We start from the raw sequence: 15,447 nt of genomic DNA, 5'->3' as shown, positions 1-15,447 counted from the left end.
CCAGCCAGGTCAGGTCTTCAATTCAAGGCGACATCGCCATCATCACTAACCCGCAGGCTCAGAGCCCATGATATAGCCAACTATGGCGGTTACATCCTCCCCCCCCGATTCATCCTTTTCAATGGAATCGGTGAAGCAGACCGTGCGCTCGACGTCAACATGCACAGCGGCCACCGTGTTGTTGCTCCAAACACTCTTCCGGAGCGCGGGCGAGGTTGAGACATTGAAGAAGGCCGCACGCGGCATGAAAACCACACTGACGAGTACGACGACTTCGTCAAGGGCGAAGAGCAGCCGGACGAGAACGACTAGCACGAGCACAAGTACGGCGCGGTCGAAGACGCCATCCCAGGATGCGACTGGTCTTGTGGACGCGCGGTTATCCAATCAGGAGAAATTGGTTCTTGCTACGGAGGTGTTTAATACGACGCTGAAGACGCTTTCCGATGCAGTGAAGACGGTTACGTCGATTTCGAAGGAGAGGAGGGAGGGTGGTCCGGTGAAACGCACAGCTACGAAAGGACGGACGAAGACGGGACAGACAGACACGACAGATAGTGATAATGGGGTGTCGGCGGTAGCGGAGTGTGCACGGTTATCACTCTCGTGTCTGCGAATTTTGAAAGCAGACCCCAATGCGGAGGGAGGATTGCCGAATCTGCAGCTTGAGCAGGGCGCTTGCGTGCTGGCGGGCAGGTTGCTGGCTCTTGGGCTGCATGACGCCGCGTATAAAGAGTTGAGAGGGCTTAAGAGGAGGATCCAGACTTATCTCGATGTATTACCGAATGGGGGGAAGAGGACGGGGAAGAAGGATGTTGGTGATGGGGAGGAGGAAACGAAGGAGCGCATGTCGGACCTTCTGTCATTCTCAAATATTGCGAATGCTCAGGAGGTGCATGGCTTGTTGGTTTCGTTCCAGTCGAATGCATTGCGACTCATCGCTGCTGAGAAACGACCGGCTACCGTGCAGAAACTCGTGCCTTCGCTACAGTTGGCGGATGAGAGCAGTCCGGCAAATGTTATTATGTCGGCGCTCGAGTCGGGCGCGCTCACCAAGGATAAAGCGGCGGTTCAACTTCAGCTTCTGTCGAGTACGATTCTATCTCTAGCAGCCTGCGGTGCCAGCACGACGAAGGAGCGACTAAGGCCGGTTACGACACTTACTCTACAACTACTATCGCTCGAGATTCGATGCATATCCTGGAAGTTAACTGGACATGTTTGTGATGACAACAAGGAGATGTGGGACCCGCTGGCAAGGTACACCGCGGCTTTTGCACAAGCGACTAAGAGCATCGAGAAAGTTGAATTCGCATCCATTTATAAGAACATTGTCCGACTACAGTCCTCGTTCGCGAAGACCCAGAATCGCACACCAAAACCGACCGATAGCCTATCAGTAGCCCGAATCGCGACCATTCTGGGACAACTTGCCCAGGATGCCGGATGCTTCGACGAAGCCTTGCAACTCTTTACCCAATCTCTCAGCCCTCTTTCAAGTGGCCAGTGCCTTGGTCTGGCGACCGTCCGATGCAAGATTGCAGCACTCCAATTCCAGGCCACCAAATCATCCGCTATATTGGCGGGTGACATCTCAGAGGCTGTTACTGAGGCGACGACTGCTCTCAGCCTACCGCTAAAGGGGAGCACCCATGATTTGGACGAACTGCTTGTTCAAGCCGCTAAACTTAAGAAGCTCGCCATGGGTTGGTTTGGCGATCTGTTATCCAAAGAACAGGGTTCAGTGTGTGAGAACGCCGTATTTCCACGAATCTTCGAATATCTCAACGGTTTCATACGCTTCTTGCGCCGTTATATCGGACGCCGACCCGCGGACGACGAACTGAACGACCAAATAACTTTCCAGAAACGGATCGAGGCATCGCAGAACATTGCGCTTGCCGCTGTGGACTCGGCCGTCGCGATCGGAAAGCTTTCTGTCATGTCACAACGTCCGCCTTGGGATGAGATAGTCCCTACGTTACTTGATTCCCAGCGCCTTCTGACGACGATCGAGCCATTCGACGAGGCTGACACCACTGCCGCCGACTCCATTGGCCTGGCCTTGGTGAAGCTTTCGAATTTGTTTTGGTCGCGATACCTGAAAGAAAAGGAGGTTGGGAAGACTGCGCGTGAACTTTTGCCACTGTTGAAACAATCTGCCAACCTGCTTTCTGGATGCACGCCTTCTCAGAGAGCGACAGGTTTCGCACCGCTCAAATACGAACGACTCGCGCATACATATGTCGAAGCCGGTAGTGTTTCCGAGGCTGAAATTGCGTTTCTCCAAGCCATCGGCGACCATATCACTGTGGGCGCGCTGGATAACATTACCTCCTCCACGGACGGATTCTTCCCTCACCAGATGAACCAGGATCCGAAGAGAAGTGGATTCACACTCGGGCGCGTGCTTTCGGCGTACTTGAAGGTGAAATTGCGGAATAAGAGGTCTGTGCCGGATGAGATTTTCGATGACGAGACGCTTACATCGGTTGAACGAGGTCATATTCTGGAGTGGCAGCTGGGAATCCTTACTGAAGTACACGGCACTGCAAACAACGTTGAAGTGTTTCAGACCGTATTCTTAGAAGTCGCAGCTCGGCTTTTGGAGGTGTATCCAAGTGACCAGCATCCGCTTCGCCGACTGCGAGTTGTGCTCTGTGGACTACGGTTTGCGTTGGAACAGCCGGGATGCTTGGTTTCGTCATTGCTCCAACAGTTTGTTGATGAGGCAGGCGAAGGATTGGAAAACGACGATTATCATGAAGATGACGATATCAAGTCTGTGGCTGCCTATCTCAAGAACTCGGTTCGCCTCACGCTTGGCCTTCAACAAGGTAGCCTAGGAGCTGAAGAGCTGGAGTTGATCGTCTCGATGTGGTCGTCCATCGTTCGATTCTGTCGGGATCTCAATTCGCTGGTGTCGTGTGTCGGCAACGTCAAGTACTTTCTTCTTCAGATGAAAGCTGTTGTCGATTACACCGAAATCCACGGACTGTGGAAATTCCAGCTGTCTACCCTTGAACTGGTGCTACGTGTGACCGAGCTGCACGGAGCTGGGACGTTCTCGGAAGCTATTATCGTTCTATCCCGGCTCGTTCTCCAGTACTGCCGCCTTGGGTCGTGCACAAAAGCGCGATCTCTCCTGAACCGGGCTGATGGTTTCATCGCGAACCATGAAGTCTCCTGCCTGGCGCGACTGTCGTACGAGCTGGCCCGCGTGGGATTCCTTCTCGAGACGGGCGACAACCAGAAAGCGGCGAGTGTTCTATCGGCCGCTAGGATGCTATACGAGAAAAATCAGTCTACGGAGGATTTGAACGCTTGCGCAGTATTGACGAAGATTGCATGGGAGCGACTAGTCGCTGATGCCGCTTTCATGAACTCGCGTCTTTCTTTTGTTCAAGGCTCAATCAAGGACGCCCTCTACTTCGCCAAGTTGTCGGTCCGATTGAACTGCAGGATCTGGGCCAAGGTTGAGAAGCTCGCTCAGAAGAAGCAGGAGAAGGCCGTGACCGGTGACAGTTCTGAACTTGAGATTGTAGTTGAGGGGATGGCTAAGCTGGAGGTGTCGCGAACGTCGTCCACTTACTCCCAAGGAGCCCCATTCTGGCCGCATATCGGCTCGCATCACAGCTCGTTGCTCCATCTCGCCAATCTATCTGCCCACCATGGTTTATTCCAGGACGCCATCTACTACGGAGAGCAGGCATTGAAGATCAACAAGTCATTAAATGCCAACGTTCGGCTGATCGCCTCACAAGCGCATCTCGGCTCTCACTGGATTCTGGGTGGTCATATCCCAGAAGGTCAAAAGCTCCTCTTATCCGCCAAGGAACTATCCGAGCAACTGGAGGGCAGTATTGAGCTTGTCTTATTACGACTGAGCCTTGCTGCCCTTCATAGGGTCGAGGGAAACTACCGCGCCGAGTACCGCACTCTTCGTGAAGCCGAGAAGTTGCTGGGTGGTCTGTTCGAGGAGCCTGAGAAGGCCAGTGTGCCTGAACTAGAGGATAAAATGGACAAGCTGCGTATCCGACCGAAGAGCCGATCGACGAGACAGACCACGACAGCAGCAACGAGAAGAACCCGCAGCGCAACAACATCCACCTCCACATCCACATCAGCACGAAATACACCAAAGCCGCCACCGACCGCAGAAACGACAATTGGTTCGAACACGCTTCTTGACGTGAAGAGCGAGATCCTTAGACAGCAGGCTGCGTCGCTACGAGCACAGCGTGAGTTCGAGAAAGCTTCGAACTTGTTGAGCGATGCTCGAAAATTCGCTGTGACTAGGGACAGCAAGATCTCGGTGCATATAGGAGAGAGTGAGCACCTGCTTGCGGATGCAATTCGCAATTTTGCAAGCCACGCAGTCTACTGTGTCCTTCCCGAGTCGACTATTTCATTGCCCTCGTTACAACCTAAGACAGTGAATGAAGCTCTCAGCAAATCCACGACTCGCAAAACTAGAGCTCCTACTCGCGGACCACGATCGAAGGCCCAGCCCACAGCAGAAGACTTCTCCGTCATGCTATCTAAGGCCGGCGATTGCCTGAACGACATTTTCCACACAGCTACCCACCTTGGATCTACTATCGACAGCCACTCCGCTTCGCGTTTGATGAGTCGCATTTCCATGCTATCTCACGTTACTGCGTCGCAGAGCCAGGTTGCGTGGCCGCAGTCTCCGGCTAACATGAACGAGATTGGCCGCATTGGAGCGTTCGCACGCGAACGAGCTGCTATTCGTATCGACAAGGAGCTAGCCGACTACTGTGATCCGCTGCTCTGGCCACGTTCTGAACTGCAGTCGGACGATGTGGGCTCTGACTTCACCTCAGAGTATGTTGACATACTGCCCGACAACTGGAATGTCCTGTCTCTATCGCTGAGCGCCGATCAAACCGAGTTTGTCGTGTCGCGACTGCACCAAGGCCGTTCTCCGTTCTTGCTGCGACTTCCTCTCAGACGCGGAAACTCGGAAGACGAGGAGGAACAGTTTACGTTTGAGGATGGAAGGGACGAGATGAAGGAGCTTATTCGCTTGGCGAATGAGAGTGCCCACGCTGCGAAGTTGCAGGTTGACCGGCAGATGAAGAAGGAGTGGTGGAAGAACCGCGAGGCTCTCGATCGTAGATTGGAAAACTTGCTGCAGAACATCGAGAACGTCTGGTTTGGAGGTTTCAGGGGGATTTTTTCCCCCATCCCGCATGGTGCGAAATCTCTCGCGCGATTTGCGAACTCTTTTGAGAACATCCTTGACAAGCACCTTCCCTCGAGACAGAAGGGGCGCCGGACGGCGGAGCCAAGGCTGACGCTGCATCCGAATGTGTTGGAGTTATTTGTTGGAGTTAAGGATTTGAATGAGCAGGAAGACCCGGAGGATGCGTTGATGGATCTTCTCTACTTTGTTGTCGATATCCTGCAGTTCCAGGACGAGCGCAATGCTTACGATGAGGTTGATTTTGACATGATGGTCGTCGAGACGCTGGACGCTGTGCGGGCTTACCATGAAACAGCCAGAGAAGAGGCCAAGCAGCGACCGAACAACACCGTGCTGGTTTTGGACAAGTCACTCCACATGTTCCCATGGGAGTCTCTACCATGTCTGCAAGGACTGCCGGTTTGTCGCGTGCCATCCTTGGAGTGTCTCCGCGATCGAGTTCTGCAGTTCCATTCCCAGAAGAAGAGCAGTCTCGGCCTCGACCGACGCAAAGGCACCTACATTCTCAACCCCACTGGCGATCTGCAGACGACGCAAGGTACCTTTGAGAAGGACCTATCTAGCCTCAAAGGTTGGACTGGCCTGGTGAATCGCCAACCGACTGAAGACGAGTTCAAGAACAACCTCGAGACGAAGGATCTCTTCCTCTACTTCGGCCACGGAAGCGGCGCACAATACATTCGCGGCCGAACTGTCAAGCGACTTGACCAATGCGCCGTGGCCTTCCTCATGGGCTGCAGCAGCGGCAGTCTTACCGAAGCCGGCGAGTACGAGCCGTATGGCACGCCGATGAACTACCTGCAGGCGGGAGCTCCCGCGTTGGTGGCTACACTGTGGGACGTCACGGATAAAGACATTGACCGATTTGCCAAGTCGACTTTTGAGCATTGGGGGTTGATTGGAGAAGGAGGAGACGTTGGAGAGGTTCCTGTGGCTCTGGACGCCGCTGTTTCACAGTCGCGAGGAGCGTGTGTGTTGAAGTATTTGAATGGCGCTGCGCCGGTGGTATATGGAGTTCCTGGAGTTTTTCTAGAGTAGTTTTGGATTGCATCACGGCGTTAGGGGCATTGGGAGAGGGCTTTGTATTGTCTGTATATATTGTTAAGTCATGATACCTCTGTTGTGCATTTCAAGACCGGGAAAAGATTGCCTGATCTATATAACCGATGCGGGGAGTGGGGAGCGTCACTGTCATGCCAAGATTTGCTCTGCCCCTCATTCCCCTCATCGCCGCCAACTTACCCAACTTCTCTTCCGGAGCTCTTCTCTATCTTTCATCACCCCATCCTCCATCCAATCCAGCATCAAAATGTCCGTCACAACAAAAGCAACCATCGCCTCCTTCGGCGGCAAGCTCCTCAAGCTCAGCCATGCTGCCAAGTCCACCAACTGCGAAATGCACTTCAACCTGTACCTCCCACCACAGGCCTACAAGTCCCCCTCCCAGAAACTCCCCGTGCTCATCTACCTCTCCGGCCTAACTTGCACCGCCGACAACTGTTCCGAAAAGGGCTTCTTTCAGCACGGCGCCTCAAAGAAGGGCATTGCAGTGCTGTACCCCGATACCAGCCCCCGCGGCCTCGACATCCCCGGCGAAAACGACAGCTGGGACTTTGGCACCGGCGCGGGCTTCTACGTCAACGCCACCAAGGAGCCCTACACCAAGGGCTACAACATGTACACGTACGTCACGGAGGAGCTGCCGGCTACGGTCTTCGAGGCGTTCCCGCAGCTTGATTCGTCGCGTGTTAGTATCACGGGCCACAGTATGGGTGGGCATGGCGCGCTTACGCTGTTCCTGCGCAACCCCGGCAAGTACAAGAGTGTTTCTGCGTTCGCGCCGATCTCGAACCCTATCAACTGTGCTTGGGGGAAGAAGGCGTTTGGGGGTTACTTTGGCGAGGAGAATGTGGAGAAGTGGAAGGAGCATGATGCTACGGAGTTGGTGAAGGGGTGGGCGGGGAAGAAGTTGGATGTTTTGATTGACGTCGTAAGTATTATCCTGCCTTTCGTTTTGTAAGGAAGGGGTAGTACTGACGAGCGCAGGGTACCGGCGACAACTTCTACAAACAGGGCCAGCTCCTCCCTGAGAACCTGGAGAAGGCTGCCAAGGAGGCTGGCGTTTCTGGCATCAACGTCCGTTACCAGCCGGACTATGACCACAGCTACTACACCATGGCGACGTTTGCGGATGACCATGTGGAGCACGCGGCCAAGTATCTCTTTGCTTAGTGGGTGACTCTCTTCTTTCATTCTCTTGGTTCGTGCGAGAAGGATCATGGTAGTTTGGCATGTTCGGTTCTGATGTTGTCAGCGATCGGCAGGCGAATCTTTGATGCCGAGGAACGCTGAAGTGTATAGATAGAGTGGTATGGTTGTTGTCGTGTCGTTGAAGGATGATAAGAATAAAATATTTGTTCGTTTCAAGGCCCCGGCCTCAATAGTCAGACATATAGTATCGAGACTTATGTGCTCTACCTAGTCCAACACGACTCCGAACCAAGGCACCAATCAGGATAGGCATCTGGGGTAGGGTGTCCTCAATGCCCAGCCGGAGAAACTTAGGCGAGTCAGTAGCTACGACCTCAGCTGACAGAACGATCGCTATAAGCGACAGTCCAGCCTCGTCATCGCGAAAAAGCTGAACAGGGAATGTTGTTTTCTCTACCATAGCCGATGGCGTCCATCGCAGCTGCCTACCACAGATGGCCCTGACTCCATCCCCACATCTCGCATCTCGCATCTCGCATCTCCGGCCTCTCAGCCTCTCAGCTACCATCGGGCACAGTGGAGATTGCGCCAAGATGGTAGGCGTGCAGACCAAGGGTCTTGGGCCATTGTGAGCCAATTGTTATGGCGCATGTTCTTCAACTAGATTCTGATCTAAACCCCTCCGAGGCATATGGTGCGCGCAGGATCACGGGTGCACGCCCATGGGCGCCGAGGGTCTTTCCCCTGCCGAGACCTTATAGGAGCCTCATGCCCGCTGATCTGGTCTTGTTTTTATTTTCGACTACAGAGGCTCGCCATGTCGGATTCCATCCCTCTTGGCCCTGTGCTTAGACATGCTTCAACAGACACAGATAGAGACCATGATCGGCCGCCGAGTCTGCACGATGATTCTCCCCCAGACTATGAGCCGCCCAAAGAGCCGACCAAGATGGAGCTCCATCCCCGCTCCTTTTACGCCCTGTTTCTCGCGCTGTTCCACGCTGCTCTCGTCCTTGCGCCGTGGGTGATTATATGCCTTCTCACCGACCGTCCCATTACTGGGAAACGCTACGGCGCTCTCGCCGGGGATGGCTCCAATTACAACTCTTACGACCCTCGGGAGAACCAGGCGGCCTACGCAAAAAGCGAGCGCTGGTATCATGCTGCTCGGGTCATCCAAGCAATCGCGAGCGTGCTCACCTTACCCTTGACCTCCGCCATCTGCGCCAGTGCCGCGGTCATTTTCATGCAGCGCGAGAAGCGCCTCACAATCCCACAACTTATGAGCCTGGCCGATCGAGGCTGGCTGGACTGGGCAACATACGGGAGACTCGTCCACGCGTGGGAACGTTACAACAGTTCGTTCCTGCTCTTGGCAATCCTGGTTAACTTGTTGGGCATGATCATCTCGCCCATACAGTCGATCTTCCTGTCTTCGCAGGCCGTAACAACGCCGACTAAAGCCCAAGAAATATCGTCGCTGATCGATCTCCCGTCGCGGTTCTGGGTCCCGGACGAATCCTACGACCCCGATAGCAATATCATTACGGTCAAGACCCGTGCTGCGCTCGAGGCTACGACATTGACGGAGAAGCACGCGCAGCTCTGGCCGGGCGCCAACGTTACCTGTGACCCGTTTCACACGTACAAGTACTCGGAGAATGTCTGCCTGCGGCAAGGTGCGACCTTTGGCAATATTTCTCTCTTGCCTGATCCCTTCCTGGCCGAGCTGCCCAGCGGCTTCCACACGGGTCTGTTCCGTCAGTTTCTGCCTCGGATCAATTCCACGGCGGAGTATCAAGTCATTACTGAAGCCGAGTTTCCCGAGAACTGCGACCAGATTCAGAACGCCTTCTTTGCGGAGTACACCAACACGTCGCGGTATAGGCCCGATGACGACATGATGCAAACCTGGGGCTTGAGAGCCTGCATGCCTGCCGATGTCACGCAATCGCCGTGGCGGGCTACTCGCGACCGGCACACTTTCACCGAAGACCTGTATCTCGACGTCCATTTGGTAAATTATACTGTAGGGATTCGTAACCCACCTGAACATGGCTTCTTTCGGGTGACGCTCACCACGACGACGGGGTATTTCGAGCTGCCGAACTATATGAATGGTGGTGTTGCCGGGTCCTTACTGGACAAGGATCCGACCGAGCTCTGCAATGATCGCTGTCAGAGTCAAGGCACCATCCAGTAAGCAACTCTTCCTTCACTGGCGCATTCCCTTGGAAGGAAGCCCGTTGACGCTCTTCGCAGGAGTCCCACCAGTGACGCATACAAAGCCCGCCGCGATACTGAGATAACCCCCGCTGCCAATGCCCTCCAGGACGTCCGTAACAAAGGCCCCCTCTTCATCATCGCGATGGCCCTCTTTGGCCAAGGCTCCTTCATCGAAACTCATGCCCGCCAACCAGAAGCCTACGCCTCGACCGTTCTCCGAGACTACGACTACGATAACGGATACAGAACCCCCGCCATCTACGCCTGCCGCTATCTCATCCCCTTCGGCTACTTCTTCGGCAGATACAGCAGCCACAAGTGCATATACAACGGTGATGGCGGCGAGAATGGCTGGAACGTGCGCGATCTCATTGCGGACTGGCTGGGAGATTTCCATAGCGACCCTTATCTCCTAGCGAATGCCTTCACAGGTGCCGCATACCTCTCGCATAAGGTGTGGATGGAGCACAGTACTCAGAACCCTGACATCTCCCTTTACCTCGATGAGTTCAGCGTGAGCTTCGATATGGGCCAGGAGCGACAGAAACCTGTTATATCCCTTGCCGGTATCGTTGTTGTTTCGGCACTGCTAGGACTCCACGTCCTCTCCCTCCTTGCACTGGGCTGCTACGCGGCGTGGAGTCCGCGATGGACGCCAAGGCTCGACTCGTTTGCCCTTCTGCGCATTGGCGGCGCGATTGCGAGGCATGTCCCGCTGTGGATGGTGTACCGGACGTCATGGGTGAAGGAGTTGGATGCACTGCCGGGGTGGATTGGGGATCAGATGCCGGAGAGCGAGCCCGTTGGCATGTTGGGGCTTGGCGGGCCGAACAGGTTGAGCTCGGGGTCCAGGTCGAAGTCGAAGAAGATGTTTGTTTCGTATCATGCTCGGCCCGAGCTCAGGTAGTGTGGGGTGTATTGCTTTTGGGATAGAAGGCTATAGTATCACATATAATCATGATTACATTGCGGAAGTTAGCTGCTGAGAAGGCAGGCTATGCACCGGCCTCTTTGTCGACAGCATCGTACGAGGATAGAGCGAACCCTGATTGATACAGGAGAACTTGAACATATACCGTTAGGAATCTGCTGATTTATACAAAGCAGTGACTCAAAGGACTCTCTGGCATTGTTCAACTATACTCGACAGAGGACACCTCCTGGTGGCATATGAGGCAAGGTCCGAATAACTATCTCAGAAACTTTATACGTGCAAAAGCGCTAACGCGACAGGTTTAATCCTCTCCCATTCATGCCATAAATGCTCTTTCCTCCTTTCACCGGCTGCTCGCAGATTCAATGTTGCCAACTTGCCAACCGGCATCTCCCTCCTCTTTCTTCTCCTTTGTCGGCATCTGCATGAGCCCCGCTCCAATCGTGCTTGTGTTCCAGACAGCCTCGTCTCACTTGACGCCCCCGTTCAACATGCGATTGGTCTGCCAGGATGCCGCGTCTTCACAGCCACGATGCATAGCCGCCCTCCTCGCCTCCTGGAGCCTCATTATGCTGACGCTCCGGTCTTTTATCTCAGCGAGCTGGATCTCGCAGTTCGCATCGAAGCTCGTTGATATTCATCGTGCCCATACCGAAAACAATCCCTAGTGTCATAATCGGCGCAAAAATCGAGCTGTAAGAGCTGAAAATGGCTGTCATATAAATGCGGTTCGCTAACGAAGCTGCATAGATACAGACAGATTACCTCTGAAAGACACAACCTCCACGAAGTCCTCAACGAAAGAGCCAAAAAAAAATGCAGCACGCCGGTAGAAGTAATCGATTCAAGTCATTCGAAGAACCACTGTCTGAATATTCGAACGAATACACCGATGGCGTCGAATTTAGATTCGATTGGGAGGTCCCAGAAATCATCCGATCCAGCTACAAAGCGAATAAGGAAGTGTGGAGCCCCAAATCGCACGTTGTGCTTTTACAGGATTCAGTCGCACCTGCCGACATAATGGCGACGACATGCAGGGAGTACCTAGTCAAAAGTTGGGAGACCTTAACCCCACTCATGCTTAATATGCTGGATAGGCTAACGAAAGAGACGCTCAGACATCTAGAGATAGCCTCATCTTCTGTAACTCGACCATCTGGGTCCCAAGCTGCTCTCATTACAGGGCTAAGTGCTTTGCCATTACCGACACTTGGAATTCTTGGGCTTCCATTTGTCGTTGGTATGCCGGCCAATACGGGTACAGCAGCCTTGATCAAGAACAATGAAGAGGCTGCTACGGAACCTGAGCCAGGTAAATATGTCATCAATCTACAGGCTGGTACTGAGTTCCTAGAATTAATACGAGAATAGTGGTCAAGTTCGATGTCTCTGACATCGAGGGCACTTCTATCAAGCTCTTCGATTCAGTGGCCGTGCTGCACTTTCGTTCTCTTGATGATGCAAAGAAGGCGATGGGCCTCGTCGAGGCCTGGGACTGGCTTTGCAAATCTGTCCGCCTAGCGCGACAAGATGGTCTCAAACTCTCGACCTCCTCTCCTGAGTTTAGAGCAAGGGCCAGGGAAGGAAATTGCTCAGTATTTCCAGCCATTTAGGCATAAGCTCCACTGGATCGAAGTATAGCTGCTGGGAGAAGCTTTTAAGTCCTACACACTGGTCCCTGCCAACTTGGAAGCTCGTCCAAACTCTGAAAGGGGGCTCGAAATGCCGTTTGACCTCATGATGTCGCTAGCGGCTGCAGAGTTTCAGGTAGCCGTCGATGATAGTATCGTTTTTCTTGGATATCGAACCGTACTATATCCTACTGCTATTCACGAGAACTCAGTCCAGTTCCATCTTCTCACTGGAGATAAAGGCCAAATCAACCCGTACCTGCAGAACTACGGAACTAGTCTCCTAATAAAAAACGCAGCGCAGTTCACAAAGATGCGATATTTTCTGGGTTGGACCACCAATGCTCAAGTCAATCTTGGAACCAAGAGACTGCCGGCATCTATCAGGTGGTCTGGAGGGGCCAACGAGGGCAGATCACTAAGACTCGATGGATATACGGCCATGGTGCAAGCTGGAGCGTCTGCGCCTCTCCAGGCAAATCTAAGTCTACAGGCAGATTTCAAGTACCGCTCGCATTGGGTCTACTTCGACCCGACAACCGTCTATGAACAGCTACTTGCGGACACGGCGGAGGAAGTCGTTCTCATCTACGACTCGAACGAGCAGCGATGTCGGCTTGTTCCGAAGCTGAGCCTACTCTTGCATATGAGTCAGGCGTATGCTTCGCGCCGCGGTTGTCCCTCGAGTCAAATTCCCTTTGTCGAGCCATATTCAGATGCAACTGCACTCCGGGAACAACTCAAGTGGTTTGGCAATACGGCTATCCTTGGAGACGGGGGAAATGCGCTCCGATTCAAGCAGCTTCTCCTCGGATTGAATATCAATCTGCTTAAGACACGAGCTGTGATCAGAGCGAGCGAAGGCAAACACCTTTACGGGTTTGAGCTCGGCAATATCATCACGCAGCCTGGGCGAGGTAGCTGCATGAAGAAGCTTGAGATAAACAGACTTGCCAGTAAGTCTTGGATCAGCATCGCGAATGAAGTCGACGCCGTGCTTGTGTGCGCAGGGCTCGGCGACGTGATTACTGCTGTAGACGAGGCAAGACCGCGAAATGAGCTATGCAGCAAGGTGCCTCAAGGGCAGGATTATCTTGCCGCAACAATAAACTGCCTCAAGACTTTAGTTGAGCGTCGAAGCAGTGTTCTTGCTGGTGAGCTGGAGCCCCAACTACTCCAGATATCGGATGAGCGATCCTGGGATCTTTCATCCAGCCAGTTCTCAGTATGCGAGCACTCCGGGGAGTCGCTGACTTGCTAGAAAGTGAGGAGGTCTTTCAGCGCCTCACGACACCGAAAATCCGCAAGCTGCGGAAACTATGGGGGAAAACGAAGTCAACATCAACCGCTATACCGATCCCCGCTTCAGGAGCTGTTGTCTTCGGAGCGGTTTCGGAGTAATTAGAAGGGCAGGCGAAGTAATTAATGAAAACTGCCGCGCAAGATCTAGGAGACGGATGCTTGACCTGGATGGTGAAGAAGAGATACTACCCACGGGGAAGATGACTCATTCTGTCTCTGCCTGGACTGAGTTGAAACTACCTAGATTATGTATTGTGCATGGCCAGGAACGCCGGACCACAGCATCTTCAGCCTAATTGCGGCTCTTCTGCGAAAGATGTCTCATCTTGATGTGGGAATAACCTCGAAAGGTCTTGGATCTGGCGTTCTGCCTGTGAGTGTGCTGCTAAACTTGATTCTCTCTGCGACCCCACGGATAATAAACTCATCAACCAGGAAGGTGCGATGGGTTAACCTCAGGGGGAGTTCTCCTTCCCTTTACGGCGGGCAGCTGTCGCGCCTTCCTGATCGACTACCACCCTTGGAAGAAGATCGCGCTTTCCTCATTTGCCGTACGTACACTGGCTGAGGAAAGTGCGGTGGACGACCTTTGCAGGGTCGCTCCTTCCTCCCCATGGCAGGCACCAGTCGCTCCTTCCTAATCGGTTATCAATAGTCGCACCTTCCTTCTTCACAGAAGGCATACTGTTCACAAGGAAGGTGCAATGGATGGCCCTAGGTCGCTCCTTCCTCGTTGAATACCTAGAGGATCGCGCCTCTCTGCGACGAACACCAAATTCATCGACCACTCACCTTCGAACATCCGATCTAAGCCTTGTGCGTCACGGACAAGAGAACCAGCCCCAAACATTGAGCGTACAGGTAACATATGGGATAGAACTCAGGAGATGGTTGCACCTGTGGAATTCAGGATCTTCACCCCAGCCCGTCGACATCTGGACGTTCTGGAAACTGCCCCAGCCGGACATTCAATCGAAACCTTGTGGAACTTTAGGCAGTTCATCAACCCCGCTTCAACCTGGGATCTGCGGAGCAGAGAGCACAGACGACGCGGACGACTTTTCCTTGACTATTAAGGTTGAGAGAGCTTGTCGGTTGGGCCATACCTAGGGAAGAAACTTATTTCTGGACAGTGCCTACGGCGCAAATGCTGTGTGGATTGTGTAGACTGCCGCAACGATGTCCTACAAGACTCAATGTTTCGAATTCCTGATCCCAGTCACAGTCACTACTCAAAAATTGAAGTCCAGCTGTCTGCCCGATCATTACACGGGCAGTTGGAGGATGGAGTACAGAGTATAAGGTGGGATCTGCAGCTAGATACTGTCTGTCACCACAGCAACATCCATCACATCACATCACATTGCACACCATCATCACAGTTATGTGGGACATAAGAAATTAAGTCAGAGAAGCAACAGCGGGGATGGTCCCTGTCGGAGGTGAAGAATCCACGATCGACAGTGATCGATCACCTCGCCCACCCAACCAACTTCCACAAACTGACAGAGAGGAAAAGCGACGGGCCCAGATCAATCCATTCAGTAGCATATCACACCGTCACCGCATCGACACTCGAATCCCGATCCTGACGAAATCCCATCACAGTGACGGCTGCAAGTGCCGGCCCTCCCTCACAGCGCCCTGCGGCAACGGCATCTATAATTGGCGCTCGCCACGAGGGACTTCCCTAGCCTCCTCGATAAGAAAATCCCACTGCAGCTGGGGGAGCACAGACCAACAAAACCCCCAGCAGGAATGGCTGGGCAGGGAATCCATTGGCTGTCTGCACTGTGACGGTCACCCTAGCGTGCATGGACTGGGCGCTTAGATTGAGGCAAGGGCATGATTGGCTGCCCGCCTCCCAGCCCTAACTTCTCCTCCTCTCCCCCCTCTGCTGGGTGAAGGTA

The 15,447-nt window shown here is 53.5% G+C and overlaps 5 protein-coding genes across 5 annotated transcripts; all 5 read left to right on the top strand.

Moving 5' to 3' along the window:
• Positions 1 to 82: 82 nt before the first annotated feature.
• Positions 83 to 6,268, top strand: BDW74DRAFT_180870 (C50 family peptidase; the record flags this gene model as incomplete). Its single annotated transcript, XM_073729858.1, has 1 exon — positions 83 to 6,268. The coding sequence occupies one exon, from the start codon at positions 83 to 85 to the stop codon at positions 6,266 to 6,268; it is 6,186 nt and encodes a 2,061-aa protein (XP_073581092.1).
• A 172-nt stretch (positions 6,269 to 6,440) lies between these two features.
• BDW74DRAFT_158398 (S-formylglutathione hydrolase) lies at positions 6,441 to 7,622 on the top strand. The gene is made up of 2 exons (XM_073725308.1): positions 6,441 to 7,220; positions 7,277 to 7,622. The coding sequence occupies exons 1-2, from the start codon at positions 6,540 to 6,542 to the stop codon at positions 7,460 to 7,462; spliced, it is 867 nt and encodes a 288-aa protein (XP_073581091.1). The 5' UTR covers positions 6,441 to 6,539; the 3' UTR covers positions 7,463 to 7,622.
• A 639-nt stretch (positions 7,623 to 8,261) lies between these two features.
• BDW74DRAFT_158397 (uncharacterized protein) lies at positions 8,262 to 10,794 on the top strand. Its single transcript, XM_073725307.1, has 2 exons — positions 8,262 to 9,640; positions 9,704 to 10,794. The coding sequence occupies exons 1-2, from the start codon at positions 8,391 to 8,393 to the stop codon at positions 10,572 to 10,574; spliced, it is 2,121 nt and encodes a 706-aa protein (XP_073581090.1). The 5' UTR covers positions 8,262 to 8,390; the 3' UTR covers positions 10,575 to 10,794.
• Positions 10,795 to 11,417: 623 nt separating this feature from the next.
• BDW74DRAFT_180867 (uncharacterized protein) lies at positions 11,418 to 12,217 on the top strand (the record flags this gene model as incomplete). The annotated part of the gene is made up of 2 exons (XM_073729857.1): positions 11,418 to 11,916; positions 11,976 to 12,217. The coding sequence occupies 2 exons, from the start codon at positions 11,418 to 11,420 to the stop codon at positions 12,215 to 12,217; spliced, it is 741 nt and encodes a 246-aa protein (XP_073581089.1).
• BDW74DRAFT_63097 (uncharacterized protein) lies at positions 12,059 to 13,871 on the top strand. Its single transcript, XM_073733330.1, has one exon. The coding sequence runs from the start codon at positions 12,327 to 12,329 to the stop codon at positions 13,494 to 13,496; it is 1,170 nt and encodes a 389-aa protein (XP_073581088.1). The 5' UTR covers positions 12,059 to 12,326; the 3' UTR covers positions 13,497 to 13,871.
• Positions 13,872 to 15,447: the final 1,576 nt, after the last annotated feature.

Source organism: Aspergillus multicolor, assembly GCF_047715735.1.
Source record: "Aspergillus multicolor strain CBS 133.54 unplaced genomic scaffold BDW74scaffold_24, whole genome shotgun sequence".
NCBI lineage: Eukaryota > Fungi > Ascomycota > Eurotiomycetes > Eurotiales > Aspergillaceae > Aspergillus > Aspergillus multicolor.
This window is presented reverse-complemented; position numbering and strand designations above follow the sequence as displayed.

Bases quoted from the DNA above. Each gene is read 5' to 3' on its own strand.
- BDW74DRAFT_158397 (XM_073725307.1), top strand. From the start codon at position 8,391: ATGGAGCTCCATCCCCGCTCCTTTTACGCCCTGTTTCTCGCGCTGTTC. The intron at 9,641-9,703 runs GTAAGCAACTCT...CGCTCTTCGCAG, and splicing joins CAGAGTCAAGGCACCATCCA to GAGTCCCACCAGTGACGCAT.
- BDW74DRAFT_63097 (XM_073733330.1), top strand. From the start codon at position 12,327: ATGCCGTTTGACCTCATGATGTCGCTAGCGGCTGCAGAGTTTCAGGTA.
- BDW74DRAFT_158398 (XM_073725308.1), top strand. From the start codon at position 6,540: ATGTCCGTCACAACAAAAGCAACCATCGCCTCCTTCGGCGGCAAGCTC. The intron at 7,221-7,276 runs GTAAGTATTATC...TGACGAGCGCAG, and splicing joins TGGATGTTTTGATTGACGTC to GGTACCGGCGACAACTTCTA.